The following is a 16,619-nucleotide window of genomic DNA, read 5'->3' as shown; positions in this document are numbered from 1 at the left end:
AGGAAACAATAACAGATGCTGCCCTCGTGGCAGAGGGGGTCTGCAAAACCAGGGCAGCAGAGAATCTTTCTCTGACAAGCTCTTCCAGCATCCCTGAAGAGTTGCCCGGCTGCCCACCTCTGTATGCAGTCGGGGGAAGATTATCGCTGTACCCAAGAGCCTGGCAAGACATAACACAAGACAGATGGGTACAGACTGTTATATCCGGAGGCTACAAAATTCCCTTTGTTCACACTCCTTTCTTGTCATACAAGTCCCTTCCAGATGTTCCACCCAATCTAAGGGATCAAGCAGTTCAGGAAGTTTCAAAACTGCTAAGAAAAAGGGCCATCCAGCAAGTCCCAGCAGACCAGCAGGGATCCGGAATTTACTCAAGGTTCTTTTTGGTACCAAAAAAGACAGGGGACTGGAGACCCATTTTGGATCTCAGCAGACTAAACAGGTCTGTACAAAGAACGAAGTTTTGGATGGTCACGCTACAGTCCATTTTACCCTTTCTGGGTCAGGACAATTGGATGTGCTCCATAGATCTTCAGGATGCGTACTACCACATCAAAATGGACAGGCGCTCCAGAAGATTCTTTCGCTTTCGGCTGGGAGCCAGCCATTATCAGTTCAGAGCTCTGTCCCACCACAGCCTCCAGGGTGTTCACCAAATGTATGGCAGTGGTTACAGCTTACCTGAAACGGCAAGGATTCCAGGTGTTTCCATATCTAGATGACTGGCTCCTCACTGCTACTACCAGGCATCACCTTTTGTGAGCCGGAGACTACACTATCCAGATGTGCTCCAGACTAGGTATCACAATAAATTTTGAAAAATCTGCATTGTCACCCTGTCAGTCTATCACCTTTATAGGCGCAAACGTAAACACAAAAGACAGGTCAGCCAGCCTTCCACCAGATAGGGTTTTAGTCATTCGGTGGCATGTTCAGATCTTGTTATGATGCAAGAGAATTCAAGCCAGGTTCGTCCTCCAAACCCTGGGTCTCATGGCAGCAGCGATCATACTCGTCCCTCTGGCTCGTTTTCACATGAGGATCTTCCAGTGGCTTCTTTTCACCCAATGGTCCTTCCAGCAGCTTCCCATGTCTCACATGATTATTATCACAGAAGCATGCAAAAAGCACCTTGCGTGGTGGATGGTCTCCTCATCAGTGCCCCTGGGCAGACCATTTGTACTTCCCCGTCCAGTTGCTACGGTGACCACGGATGCCTCCCTGATTGGGTGGGGGGGCATTATCAGGGCAGAGCAGTCCAGGGCACCTGGCAACCTCAAGAGTACCATCTACACATAAATGTCTTGGAAATGACGGCCGTGCTTTTAGCGTTGCAAGCTCTTCAGGACTCTCTTCCTACCGGGACCATTGCAATTCAAATGGACAATATGTCAGTCGTGTGGTACATCAACAAGCAGGGTGGAACCAGGTCCTACCCCCTATGTCGAGAAGCACTCAGACTCTGGAAGTGGGCAATCTCTTCCCAATGGTTTCTGACTGCAATGCATATCCCTGGGAGATCCAACGTCATAGCAGACAGACTGAGCAGAGCTATTCTCATGCCTCATGAGTGGTCTCTGAATCAGGTAGTGGCTGGGCCAAATCTTCCGCAAATGCGGACAACCTTGCTGCGATCTCTTTGCCACCCCCTTCAACAGCAAGTGCAGCAACTTCTTCTCTCTCCTTCCACTTCTGGGACATTTCCCCAGAGACGCTCTAGTCCACGATTGGCCTCAGGGACTTCTGTATGCATTCCCTCCTTTTCCCCTAATTCCCAAGCTGATACAGAAAGTTACTGTATTGGGCTGCAAAATGATCCTCATTGCTCCTTACTGGCCTCGACAAATATGGTTCCCATTCCTGCATCATCATCTTCTCGAGCAGCCTTGGACTCTGGACCCGGTTCCAGACCTTCTGATCCATCAGTTGAGCGGGCTGCATCATTCCCTACAATCACTCCAGCTCACGGCTTGGATGCTCCACTTCCAACCCTAGCCAGACTTCCTGATATCTCCCAATCGGTGCGTGAAATCATTTTATCATTGCACAAGTCTACCACTAGAAAAACCTATCCTAGTAAGTGGAAAAGTTTTTCTTCCTGGGCAGAGGCTAAGAGTATAGACCCCTTTTCAGCCCCTGTACACCACATCTTGGAATTTCTTGCGGAGCTCTTTCATGCCGGGTCTGCTTCCACTACAATAAGGGTGCAGTTAGCTGCAATTTCAAATTTTCACATTGGCCTATCAGAAAGGAATATAATGTCTCATAGGCTTTGTAAGGCCTTTCTCAAAGGGACCACTCTGCTCAGGCCCCCAATGAGAGATCCTCCATCCCCGTGGGATCTGAATTTGATTCTAGCTTCTCTAATTCTGCCCCTCTTTGAACCTGCAGCTTCTTGTTCCTTGAAGATTTTATCTTGGAAGACACTTTTTCTGGTAGCAATTACTTCAGCCAGAAGAGTTTCGGAGCCTCAGGCTCTTTGTATCCGTCCCCCGTACCTAGTGTTCCACAATGACAGGGCTGCTCTCAGGACTAATCCTTCCTTCCTTCCTAAGGTCTCTTCTGAGAATAACTTGAATCAGTCCATTGACCTTCCTGTGTTTTTTCCCAACCATTCCAACAGGGCAGAATATAAGTTGCATCAGTTAGATGTTCACAGGCAACTGTGCTTTTATTTGCATAGGACTAAGGACTTCAGAAAATCGGACCAGCTTTTCCTTTCTTATGCAGACGGCAAACAAGGTCTACCAGTATCAAAAGTAACCTTATCCAGGTGGTTGACTTCTATCATCACTTTTATCTATCAGCTAAGGAATAAACAACTGCCTGTTAAACCAAAAGGGCACTCCACCAGAGCATTAGCCACTTGTATGGCTTTTCAGGCTAGGTTGCCCATGGAATCTATTTGTGCAGCAGCCACGTGGGCCAACCCTCATACTTTCATCTCGCATTGTAAGTTGGATGTGGTTTCCAGGAGCAAAGCTGATTTTGGTTCCACTGTTCTGAAGAGTTTGTTCCACTGAGCCACCCAGGATATTAGGTGCTAGGGAAGCTGTCCCAACCAGCAAGAATGAAGGCGAGATAGACAACTTAACATAAAGAAGTTATGTACCTACCATAACGTTCCATGTTAGTTGTCTCCTCTCACCTTCTTTCTTGCGTCCCACCCTCCATCCCCCTATCCTAGTAGACCGAGAAGAGTTCTCCATGGATTTACACTGGCTGAGTCTTCTCTGGCTATTCCACTCTACCTGGTAGTCTCTATAGTAGGGTTTATGTATTATAGGATAGGATTCCTTCATTATTTTTGTCTGCTGTTAGTCTTACCAAACGGGATCTGGGTATCTAGTGCCAGACATCATGGGATATGGGGAGGCCTCGAGCCAGTAAACAGCTCTCGAGCTTTAGAAGATGGCCGAGTCAGAGCCGAGGATCGGCTCCGAACCTAACCAGCAAGAAAGAAGGCGAGAGGAGACAACTAACATGGAACTTTATGGTAGGTACATAACTTCTTTTTCATTCACACATGATCAAACTCAGTAGTGTACAGTAACAATAGATGAATGAATTTCTTTTTCACAAAAGTAGATAGCTTTAACTACGTGTCAGCTGCTGTCCAACATGTTTTTAGACCAAATAATTCTAAGGATGTTCTATGAGACATTGTGGAAGGAAGTTCTGTACATTCTGAAGCTGAAGTTAGGAGATCAGTGGAAAACTTTGTTCCTAGTTCAGCAGCCATTACTACAATCTGATGTCACTCATAAGGATAATCCCTGCATTTTCTCATCACTTTTTCCCCCATCGTACCATGGGCTGAGCACATGATCATTCAGGTATTTATTTTTTATATTTCTCTTACAGAACATCTGATCTTTTCTCAGCAGGATTATCATTTATCCATTTTTTCCTATGTTGTGATTGTGGTCCCTAATACAAAGACAAAGTATGTATCTTTGCATATAACAGATTCCTGAAAGCAAAGACTATACTCTCCTGTATGTGTTCTTTGATTAAATTCAAATCAGTCATGACACTTCAGCCATTTAGAACTGCTGTTGTTTCACTGAGGTAATTATGAGAAAAGAGATCATGAAAACATTGAGGTAATTATGAGAAAAGAGGTCATGAAAACATTGAGGTAATTATGAGAAAAGAGATCATGAAAACATTGAGGTAATTATGAGAAAAGAGATCATGAAAACATTGAGGTAATTATGAGAAAAGAGATCATGAAAAATTCCTCTTCACTAAAAAATAAAGGCCACAGTTGTGGATTTGTGAGAATCAAGTTCGGTTGGGACCTTTTCTTCTTCTTCTTCTTCTTTTTCCATCCTCATCCATCAGCATGGAGCACCAGAGGCTAAGGAAGAGACATGTTTTTATCATCTTCTTCACCATCAGTGGTTCTCAGTATGACAATACTGTCTTATCCATTACTTATGCCTAGCAAAAGCTATGACTTTGCTTATTAAAGTCTTCCCCTTTACATGATCCAGGATTTCTGACCATGGAAACTTTTCATAATTTTTCAGGTACCTATATGTCTTCATCAGGTCTGTATCAGCAAACACAGCATCACTGTCAAGGCTGGGCCCTCCAGTCTACCAATGATGCCAGGTTATCTTCTTCAGAAATGTAACCAGGGCAGGATTAGGGGGTAGCTACCCTGACTGCATTGGGCTTCTAAAATTCTCAAATTCTCACCATAGATATGTGGAGAAAGTCTACTTATTGGGGACCCTGCTAATTTTCCACCAGTACTGGGTAATGTGGCAGAATTTCTTGATGGTCTCCTTAGACACTAAGCTTAGTAAGTGCCTATATGAACCTATATCACAGCTTCTTAAATGAATGCTGATACTCCATTTGCTCTTGTGTGTAGAAGCTAAGTGGGCTAGTAATTGTACTGAGGTCCTTGCCCTCAGTTACAGTTTTACATTCCAGAAACACCCTTTTTACTGCCCAGGGTACCAGGTGACCTAACTATGACTCTGGCTACTTTCATCAACTGCCTCTCATCTTTTGTTATTCAGGTTAATTCTAAATAAGGCAGCATCAGTGTCAGACTTTACTGCACAGAGAGTTTGCTGCTTCTCACTTCTCTTCCCAATCGGTGATCACTAGGTTTCATGTAGCTAATGTCTCCACATTTTCTTCCTGACCCCAAGGATTATAACTTGTTGGTATCCGTTTTCATAGTACTGATAAAAGAACTATCTCCTCCCTCTACGCAGTGTCAGCTCTTCAGTAGCCAGCTGCCATGTCAGGTATGGGCCTCCCTTTTTATTACTCGTATCACACTTGAGCTTCTGCGACTTCAGTGTTGCTAGTACCATTGTCTCAGATGTCAAACCAGTTGTAGTCAATAGCCCTTTTGGTATAGCCTAGCAGACTCTGCCACTATTTGCTCCTGATGCCTGATTCAAGATTTGATAGTGGCCCCCTCAGTGCCAGAACATCTGATCTTAGCTCCCCCAATATTTAACCATTTAATGTCAGCCCTTCCAGAACCAAAATCTGTGATCTGGTCAATAGAAAATGGTCCACCAGATAGTCTTCTTCCTCAGATGCTCCACTTTTTTGTCCTCTAAGAGTAATAATAAGCAGGGCAAATGACCTTACTGTATTCTCAGGGACTCACAGTAAGTCATTAGAATAGTCCTTGCAACACAAGAAGCAGTTAAATGGTCAATAAACTGGTAAAGTTAGCACTCGTTGATAGTTGCTCACTGAGGACTGTACCACACCACATGCATACCCAAGCAAAATGTAACAGAAGTACCTAAAAAAAAGAAGAAGAAGAAAATGAGTACAAAAAATGTGAAAGAAGTGAAAGTACCAAAAACCAGGGCAGAAGATCGCATGGTAATGACAAAGAATCGGCAACAGTCCTTCCAGCATTCTAAAAGGTTGGGAGTAGAGAATAGGAAGACAGAGATTAGCTGAACTATGTGAAGAAAAGGACAATTTAAGTGACACAATGGAGATATTGCTCCAGGAGAGGAAGTAAGTGCAAGTAAATCAAATGTGTATTTAGTTGGGGGGACGTTGTGCAGTTTCTAGTTTTTTTACCCTGGAAGGGGGGAGAGAATTATATGACAAGAGATTAGCTGGATGCTCCCTGAAAATTGAAAAATGAATGCAATTGGAAATTAAAGAGACAATCTAGACAAAGAAGGAAACATATTTAAAGCCAGGCTTAAAGAAGCAAGACAAAAGGCAAATAGGAAGTGTCACAAAAATGTGAAGTACAGCAAAGCAACAATGACTTTGAACAGAATGTCATGTAATGTTAATGTACTGATAGTGAAGAAAACGTGCAGAGCATAAGCATATACTTTTAAAAGAGCAGGACAAATAGTGTATTACAGGAGCTCCACTTAAATGTACTAGAGCATGAAGAATTAATAAAGAAAAGTATTAGGGAAGATATTGTGGCCAATTAAATGGAGAAAGAAAAAGAAAAAAATGGGGGTAATAATTCTGATGCAAAAATGCTAATATAAAGATGAAAGAACATAAGGCAGATCTGAAAGATAAGTACATCTTCCTGAGGGGGCTATTGGTGTGGCCAAAGAACTGCATTAGCTAATTCATACACAGCATCTAAGATGATAATAGGAATCATAAGGGACGTGCTGGCTAAAATTGGTTTTCAGCAGCAGATGACATTAATAGGAGCTGCTTGAAATTTGGTTTGTAGAAAGGAAAGAGGATTTGAGGGACCGAGTTGCCAAGTCTAATCAAGGGAAGCAAAGTACTTGGACATGCTTTTGGTCTAAGGGATACTTTTAAATGCACTCAGTAAGAGGGAATTTATACATTATGTATGGATGTACAGAAACTTGGCAATGCTGGATAAGTTCTATATTTCTTTTATTTATTTTGTTTTTTTTTAATTTTTTTAAGATTTCCAAACTTTATTGTAATTAATAAAAAAGCTTAACAATAATGTTGGTAACCAACAAGGCAATCATTAAGCATGGTTCCTTTTTCTCTCATTAATCTCCAATGGCCAGCACACATTCTATCTTTGTTTCCTCATATCCAAACTTTACACAGTCAGGGTGGCCCAAAACCATGTTCTCATTTATGTATTCATGAGTTACAGTTTTCAGAGCAATTTTCTGCAGATTAACATTAGTGACTTTAAATTTAACTTTAAGAAAACTCTTGGTGAAGTTTGCCTTCCTCATATTACACAATTTGCAATATACTTAATGCACAGTAACCCTTCACAGAATAATAAGAAAACAAGCTACAATAAGAAAAAGTATGCAAGAGAACAAGAACTGCAAAAGACATATGAGTAAATAATGAAAAAGATAAATATATTTAAAAAACATTGCAGGTACATATTAAACTGTTTTACATTAATGCATTCTCAGTAGACTTTGGAGGTGTGCCTTGGATTAATTCCATTCAAAATATGCATCTGTTGCCATTGCACTGGAGTGTGAGGGGCACTCATTTTCTGTACCCTTTAGTCAGTTCCAACACAAGGGCTCCTAAATTCCACATTTATTTTAAAAAATCACTGAAATAACGTAAACTTAACAAAAAACAAACAATCTATTCAACATACGCTGAACGGATAAGAACTTTCATCTTAATGAATTGACATCATCAGAACCATCAGTCAAAGTCATACAGACCTATAAATAACATTTTACACTCACACATCCTTTAAAAACAAATAATGGTAGCTGTTATATGTAAAAAAAAAACTACAAATATTTATTAATTGTAAGCATACAGTTGTAAAAAAAAAAACTGAGCTTAAAACTCATAAAAATACTTTCACCACTGGAGAATCAAACCCCGGTCTCCTATGTGACAAACAGGGATATTCACCACTGTACTAATGTTGAAACATACTGCAAACACTAAAAATAGTGAAGTGGTAAAATATACAAGTATAGCAAGTTAGAATTTACAACTTGCTTGCTTGTTTTTTAAGTTCCCTATGTAATGAAACATTTTCATTCAAGCCTGGTAGATGTATAGCATCCAGCTTAAGCTGCCAATGCAGTTCCCTGTTCAACAGTTTATTATGCCAGTCACCCACAAAGGCCAAAACATCCACCGGCTCGATAATTGAAAAGGCAAAACCAATAAAATCAGCATAGGTCCCAGAATGTTTAGCAAGAGCACTCTAACTGTCAGCATGTTGAATACTATATACAAGTTGGTAGATTCTTTTATTCAAAGCATTGTCCATTTTGCCTATGTAAAACATAGAACATCGGACATAGTGTGCAAAATACACTAGTCTCTCAGATAAACAATTGAATCTACCAGCTTTACTCTCACTGATTATCTGAAAAAATCAGATCACTGTAATTAGTGTCAATGAACACATTTCCTGGTGATGTTTGTAAATGCATCCACAGTGGTAATGAGAAGTTTCTGCAGTAAATTCTTGATATTAAATTTGTTTCTGTATGTAAAGGTTGGTATTATATTGTTCAATTTTCTAGTGTCATCATGGCACTGAAAAATGTACCAGTTCTGCTGAATAACGCCTTCTATATTTTTGACATACATATATTCATACTCACTTTTGGCCAGCTTTAAAGGTTAATCGTAACAGAGCATTTATTTCATCATTCAACCTGGATAGTAAAGCCATAGGTGATTATTTGATGAAGCACTGGGAGATCTTTCAAGTAGATAATACAGTTCTTAAGAAAGGAGGTAATAAGCCCATGATGGTTTATAAGAAAGACAGGTCATTCAAAACATTATTGGAGAGTTCTAGGAAAAATCAACCAGTTAGTAACAGACCCCTAGGAATGTTTAAGTGTGGCCATTGTACACAATGCAAAAACATTCTGGTAACCAGTAGTGTCATAATTAGAAATAAAGAATATTTTGTCACAGGGCATTATTGTTGTGAGTCAAAAAATGTGTTCTAAGTGTCCTGCTTTTTTTATAGCGACAAACCAGAGGATGCTCAAGAATCAAATTTATGAACACATGCAAGATATACAAAAATCGAAGACCATAAATGCTCTTTTCAGACACATACAAGAAAATAAGGACCACAGTTTTGCTCTTTTAGTTATGGAGCAACTAAAAAAAGATAAAATGGGGCTTTATTATAGAAGAGCATCAATAAATGTGAATTAAAATGGAAAATTTTAGTTAATGCAATGTGTTTTCCAGGTTTGAACAATTCAATGGCTATTAATTCTGTTTTAAAGTTGAAATACTATGATGCTACATAGTTCATTGTTATTTCTATTTTTATCATTGAGTTTACCTTGCAATCAGTTTTAATTGGTAGGTTGGGTCTAACAGTGTATCATGTAATTTTAATTATGTATAAAAGAAATGTCATTAATAACAGATTTAGTTCTGAGGAAGTTGTATGTGATGTAGGGAACAAAAGTGCTAAACGTGTTCTAATAAATTTTGAGTTTGGAATACTGTTGCCTCCTTCTTGGTACAACAGAATTTATCAGTTTGTTTTTGGCGTGCTTCTGTGGAGTACTTAATTTTACCAGAGGGAATATCCTTGTCTAGTCCCTCTGCTCAGGAGGAACCTTTCAGGTAGTCCTTCCTGGATCTTCACCCTTGCAGTGGTCCCTCATTAATTCTATGTAGCAGGCCTGGGTCTGGTATTGCTAAGGCAGTCAGTACTACAAATATCAACACCCACTCCACTCTGTCAAATGCCTACTCAGCATCCAGACTAACCAGGGCTACTGATTTTTCCAGGTTTGTGCATCTTGCACCATCATTAAAGTACAAAGAATATTATTGAAAGTTTTCATGCTTTCTAAAAAACTCCATTTGTCCCCGTGTATTGCTCTAGAAGTATCTTTGCCAACCTTTTTGTGATAATACTCATAAAATTTTTATATCTGTGGTTCAAAATTGTTATATGTTGGTATGACCCTGGATGTTTCAAGTCCCTACCTTCCTTAAGTATAACTAATTCTATCCCCTGATACTAGGATGCAGGAACTTCACCTCTTTCTCACACTTTATTCATCAGCACCACCCATTTCTCTATTAACTTAGTACCACCCATCCACTGGCAGACCATCCATTCCTGGAGACCTCCCTTTTCCTTCCTTTCCCATCACTTCCTCTGTTTCTTCCTGATTTATCTTGTTGTATATGTTGTAAATTGTCTTGCTCAGTCTGAGTTAACCTGGGTAAGGGGACTTGATTCAGCCACTCAACCAGCCCATCCACACTAGATTCACTTTTCTTGTCAGATATGTATAGCTTTTGATAAAACCTCCTGACAACTTCCAGTACCATACCTGTCTTTGTATGGGCATCTACTGTTGTTGGGTCACTTATTTGGCTTATAGACCTCTCTGCTTCCTGATATCTAAGCCTCCCTGCCAGCGCTCTCATTGCCCTTGGAGAGTTGTCATAATTTATGTCCCTTAGACTTATGCCACATTTATCCCCTAAGCTTTGAAGAGTTTTCAGTTCTTGCAGCTGAGCCTTACCTAACACTATTTTTAGTTTTTGAAAAACAGTCTCTTTTCTTCTTAAACTGCTCTGGATCCATCCCTTTAACTTACTCTATGATTCTGCATTTACCTCACCCATATAATCTGGCTATTTCTGTAATACTTTCTTAATCCAATCCCCATAAATTTTATCTTGCAGTCTAAGCAGAGAAATTCTTCAATGACTAACTAACCTTTCACTCTTGCATGGATCTAACCAAGCCGTCATATGTGCATGATCAGAAAAAGGTAGTTATTTCAGCCTTTTTTACTAAGTTTAAATACTCAGCCTTCATATACCCTTTGTCTGTTCCTGACCATCTCGAGTATCATGAAGAGTAATATGTGTACTATCTTGATTTGTGTGGATGCACTGTTTCCCTTACATCTTTAAGTCCTAAATTATTAATAATCTTTTTACATTTTCTTTCTCTGCTTGTTAATGTAGCCCTCTTTTGTGGACCATCCAAGTCATTAATACTGAATACCAGATTCTAGTCCCCTGTTACAAAAAGAATCCCTTCTTGAAAATGAATCAGGTCAAGTAGAATTGCTCACAATGAGGAAGTTTTTGGATTTGGTGTAATATATATAGATGTTGTCATAAACCTAGTACCTTGGATTTCACACTGTAAGTGTCCCTCTAGATTTCCAACTTCAACATATGATAATGGTTAGAGTCTAAATACTGCTACCCTCTACCCTCTTCATTTATCCCCGTCATAATTATCACTTGCAGTCTAATCATCTTCAGATTGCCAGGCATCAGGGCACTTATTAACCTGTCCCTTTTCACAGGATTCATTATCCCATTTAAATTCAAATTTACTATTTTCAAATCCACTGTTCTTATAGAATTAAACTCCCCTTACCCATCCCTCTCTTCCTTGTGTTATCAACTCCCCACTTCCTCCTCTGTACACACAGTTCATTATTTAGTTTTCTCTCTCTCTTTCCCCCTTCCATCCTCTGTATTCTGGCTCTTCTAGTTTGATAATCACTGCATGGATGCACCTTGAGACAAACTCTTCCTCTGTCCTATTTCAGGACTCTGTCCTTTCTTTGTCACTATCCATCCACTTTTCTTTTTTAGTTCTTTTCTACTCTCCAGCACCATTTCCTTCTGGTCCAGTCCCCCCCCCCCCCGCTTCAACTTTTATAATCATGTCCATACAAAGACACCATAACTATACACATTATATACAAATTGCCTTCCAAGGAGAGAGAGACATTGCTCTTCTTCAAGTGCCAACACTATGTCCCAGTCATGTCTTGTTTGTAGTGGCAGCATCCTCACCTGCTTGTGAGACACACTGTGCCCTGTGCTCTCCCTCCCCGATTTAATCAAAAAAAGGAGAAATCCAACTACCTAGCTCCATATTCGTGGTCATTTGGTCCCAAAATCTCTGTTTTCCTTTTTTACCCTCTTCTTTCACCACCTTTTTAAGTTTTCAAGTTGCCAAGTTAATAGAGTTGTGGCACCGCACTGGGTAAGAGTAATCACCAATGATAACAGAAAGATCCTCTGTTTCATAGCCTGCTGCCATGTTCCTAAACCAGAGAAGGGAGTCAGGAACTACCTAAGCAAATACTCTATTTATTAGATATACTTTTCTACCCCTGTTGCCCAATTAATGCTCAATTTGTGTTCTCTTCAATGATTTGAACTCTTAGGCATAAGGAACCTAGGAACTGCATAATGAACTGTACCTACTATGCTAAATGCAGGGTCTAGAGGTGGAATTACAAGAACTAACTGTCACATCTGCAATAAAACACAAACCAAAAACAAATTAAAAAGTATCTTCCCACACAGTTTATCCTGCAAGTCCTCATAAATGCACAAGTTATTACTCATAGCGTACCTGTAGCAATAAACAGCAAATTTAAAGATGGGAGTTACTGTGTGTGTTCTTGTTTACTACTTAAGTATCATTTACTATCTAACAACAGTCGCTCTCCCACCAGTATGAGACAAATTATTGCATAAAAACTTTGAACACCTCTTAAAGAGTGCAAACCAAACCTCTTACCCACTTTAATGCTTATAACTGAATTTGTGCTTTCTTCGGAAACTAAAGCCCATTGGAGTTAGGTTCCTATTAACTTCATTAATAAGAATAACTCGATTTCTATCAAGAAGCATACCATTTTCCAGGCTGATTGTTCCTAGTGAATTAGGTATCTAAAAAGCCCTCAAGAAATTCCCAGTTTCTATGTCAAGTTGGATAAAAGAAAATAATAAAAAAAAAACTTTGTGTTTTACAATAGTAAATGTACCAGCTAATCTAATTGTGAGTGAGTGCTGTTAGTGACAGATCTACCTCCCTACAGTGGGCAGTACCAAATGTCATGCATGCTAACTCCAAGAGTGACATCCTCATTATCAGCTGTCATATTTCCATAAAAAATAAACCTAAGACTGGTAAATATGACAATTTAAGTACAATTAGTCCTGCACATTCCTTTATTTTCATGAGGCATTACCCACTATGAATCTATAACAACAGCTGTAGAATGTAAAATTTGAATTTGTATAGTCTTGTTGAGATCTGTGTGACTTTTTCTTTCTAAAAACAGTGATCACCCACCTGCATGAAATAAACTATTAACATACAAAAAAGTGAGCTCCATTTAACAGAAAATTCAAACCACCTTCCTCTTTCTTTCCTGATCAGTACTTGGTGCTAAGTTAAAGTTGTAGTCTCAGATATGTGCAGCCATGTGATATTTGAATTCACCTGAGCAAAAGTCTCGGTAAACGATTGACTAGTAAACACAGTGTGTCCAGATATCACCTAATATTTCTTAATTTTCTACTTTCTTCTAAAATTTCAAACTTATGTCATGGCACTGAGTATTTCCTAAATTGTGGGGACATCTGCGTTGAGATCCTCACTTTCCTAGTTGGTACTTGTTCATCTCTGCCAAGGGAGGTCGATTGTGAAGGTTCCTCTTCTCCTCTCTGGTGTCATTGGGTCTCCAGCCTCTTTAAAGCTTCCTCTGGTGATACAAAGGATTGGAACCCCTCTGGCAGCATCAGTCTGATTGTAGCAGGGTGCATCAGCTGATATTTGATATTCTTTTCTCTGCACCTCCTCTGCATTGGAATAAATGCAGTGCAGTATCATCTTGTAGAAGCTGACAAGTCTAAGGCGACATATATCCTGGCATCCACTTATTTTAAAATCTTGTCAGGCTGTCACAGCCATGAAAAAAAAATTGTTCCCACAGAGTGAAAGCTGCAATTCTGACAAGAATGAGCCGAGTTTTCTCACTGTACCCTGGTGCTCTTTCCAGCACCCAATCTAATTCAAGTCATGCAACCTAGTCTTTATGAATCTTATACAGTCAGTCTGGGATACCTAAAATCCTTAAGTTCTTTCATCTAGACCTATCTTCAGAGTCTACCATTAAGACACTGCGGTCACTTCAACTTTCATCTTTAAGAGTTCATTTTCTGTGATTTGTGACAGGATTGTGTCTGTGTTTTCATTAACAACTTCAGAAATTTCCTTGACTGGTTCACCAGTGGATTTAATCCAAGTGTTTATTCTACTATTTATTTGCTGAACTTATTTATAAATAGTTAAGAAGTGTGACTTCTGGATCTGCTTCCTCTGATGTGACCTGTTCCATATCTGCCAAGCATTCTGATTTCTGAAACTCATCTGCCTATTTTGACTGCCAGTTCTTTTTCTTTCCTTCTGTCATATATCTCACTCAGTTAAATTTTCCTGTGAAAATATCTTATTCTACTTCAGTGACTCCATCATTTTTGCAGTTGTTTGTCAATAGTAGGAGTCATCTAGTCAACAATTTTTTCATTGATCAGGGAGAGTAGAGCCTTTCCACCTGCTGCCCTGCTGACACCATAGCAGAAGTCCCCAATGGCTTCTATATTTCTGAAGAACATAACGACTGGGTGCCTAACCTTGTTACCCACCCGCTCATTCTGCCTGATCCTGCACCTATTATTTTAAAAATACAATCAATTAAGCAAAGAGGATTTAGAAGACATTGGAATTTTCTGTTGTACCTTCTGAAGGAACAGAAAATTTTAGTGTGGAGCCGGGAGGGATTTTATTCCCAGTTAGCCAAGCTGGAACAGAAAAGTGAGGTACAGGCGGATGGTTGGGATGACCTTAAGGCTAGTTTTACTAATAGAGTTGTTAAGAGAGACAGAGGGAGGATTAAGAAAAGAGTTATAGATGGTACTTTGTGGGATTATATAGTATCAAAACAGTGCTGGGAAAGCAAGGAGAGATGCCGGACCAGGAAAAGGAACTTTGGAGGACAGCAAAGAAAAAGACAAAGGAACATTTAATATGAATATAGGAAGGTATATCTAAAGCAAATCTTTCTCAAAGCGATCTCTAAGACAACTAAAATATTAGTGCAAAAGTTAAGAGTGCAGAAGGTGCAAGATCTAGCAATCGAAGTTAGGGACCCAAATCTAATAAAATGAAACGGCAATGGAAAGGATATTGAACATTTTCAGAACCCCTATATTGCAGCTGTATAGACAAGAGGGAGAAGTGCATGAGTGGGATTCAAAGGTAGAGAGTTTTTTAGGGGATTAATAATCCTGCAAATATCAGAAATGGAAAGTTTCGACCTTCTGAAAAACTCATTAGTGGAAAATTATCTATTTTGATCAGGAAAGAAAAATGCAAGTTATAAAGCTATTCTTAGCTCCACTGGTTTTAAATATGGGACAGTCATATTTTACAAAATCTGAAAATGTAATGTAGGATAGAATAAATAAGGAAATAGACTTTTTTTGGCATGACAAGCAAGAGTAAATTTGGATACACTGGTACTGCTTGTAGAACAAAAGGAATTGGGCATACTGGAAAAGTAAACCCAGTTTATCACAACTCATATCAGGTTATTGTACTTACTGTAATATCAGCAATATATTCCTAAGTGGAAACAGATAATACAGGCTCAAGGTTGGGAAATGGAAATGGAGGAATTTGTAGGATTCTGGAATCAAACACAGATGAGGACACACTGAGGCAGGTGGGATCATATGGTAATGGCTCCTTGCAATGCCTGATACAAAATATAAAAGAGCAAGGGTCCTTGAGGTACTTAGAACCAATTGGATTGAATCTGAGAGAAAGATGAAAGACAATAGGATTAGCTGGCTGCAAAAAGGTGGAAATCCCTGAGGACAGAACCAAGACATTGGAAACAAATTCTGACTTGTTCAAAATATAGATAGATGTTGCACTGGGAGAAATATGGAGGCATATGGTGGAGGGACCGTGGAGGTTAAAAATGATGGCTTCAGTGGAAGATAGTAGGGAGAAGATTTATGAAGGATTTCAGAAAATAATTCATAGAAATAATGTTTAAAAGCTGGAATACAGTCCTGTTACAGCTGGTATACTGTAAGAATGAGAGACAGCTCAAACAGGACTATGATATACTGTGCATGCAGTGCTGCAAGAAGGGCAGAATTATTGTGAACGACTGATGGTGCTGGAGTAACAGTAAATGGTATATAAACTGCACAACCAGACAGATTTGTCAGATGTACAAAAGTTTTCTTTTATTATCCAATCTTATGCTTGTAGGCATATGAGGAGCTTTTCACATGTACATAATGTTAAATATTGCAGCTGTGTTTTTTCTACAACTACAAGAGTAGGCAGGTTGTTTTCTTGAAAACCAGCATCTGACCCTCTTATTTACTGGACATTAAGAGGCATGTGACTGGCAGGTAACGATATGTATTCTTCATTAGGATAGTTACATTCTCCCTGTTTTGACATATGTAACACTTTATAATATCAAGCACACAGCTTCAGGACATGTATGTCAATCCAGTCCCCCACAGAAAGAACGTGAAGTACTATTACCTACAACATTGGTCTACTAGAATGGCAGCATAAATGACCTGCTGTAACCTGCACTTACCACTTTCTGTGATAGTAAAAGGATACTGGGGATTTTCTGCATACAGCTCAATATTGTTCCTGCTTCCTCCAGCATTGGTCCCTGTGACCCATTGACCCTTCTCTTCCTTTAGGTAACCAGCATCTAGAAAAGAAAAGAAAAATGAATCTTGGGAAATGAAATGCAGCTACAATATGCACAGCATGCAGGCTGAAAATGCATCATATAGTCTAG

At 39.4% G+C, this 16,619-nt stretch overlaps 1 protein-coding gene across 1 annotated transcript in view; it reads right to left on the bottom strand.

Annotated features, from left to right (window-relative positions):
- LOC122788355 (calpain-A-like) overlaps positions 1 to 16,619 on the bottom strand; it is a 123,068-nt gene that overhangs the window by 21,409 nt on the left and 85,040 nt on the right. The window contains exon 7 of the mRNA XM_044055431.1: positions 16,407 to 16,529. Coding sequence (XP_043911366.1) covers positions 16,407 to 16,529 — 123 coding nt within the window. The remainder of the gene's footprint in view (positions 1 to 16,406; positions 16,530 to 16,619) is intronic.

This window comes from Protopterus annectens, chromosome 13.part0, assembly GCF_019279795.1.
Source record: "Protopterus annectens isolate FY-2018-M chromosome 13.part0, PAN1.0, whole genome shotgun sequence".
NCBI classification, from domain to species: Eukaryota; Metazoa; Chordata; order Ceratodontiformes; family Protopteridae; genus Protopterus; species Protopterus annectens.
The sequence above is the reverse complement of the archived record's forward strand: the minus strand, read 5'-3'. Positions and strand labels throughout refer to the sequence as shown.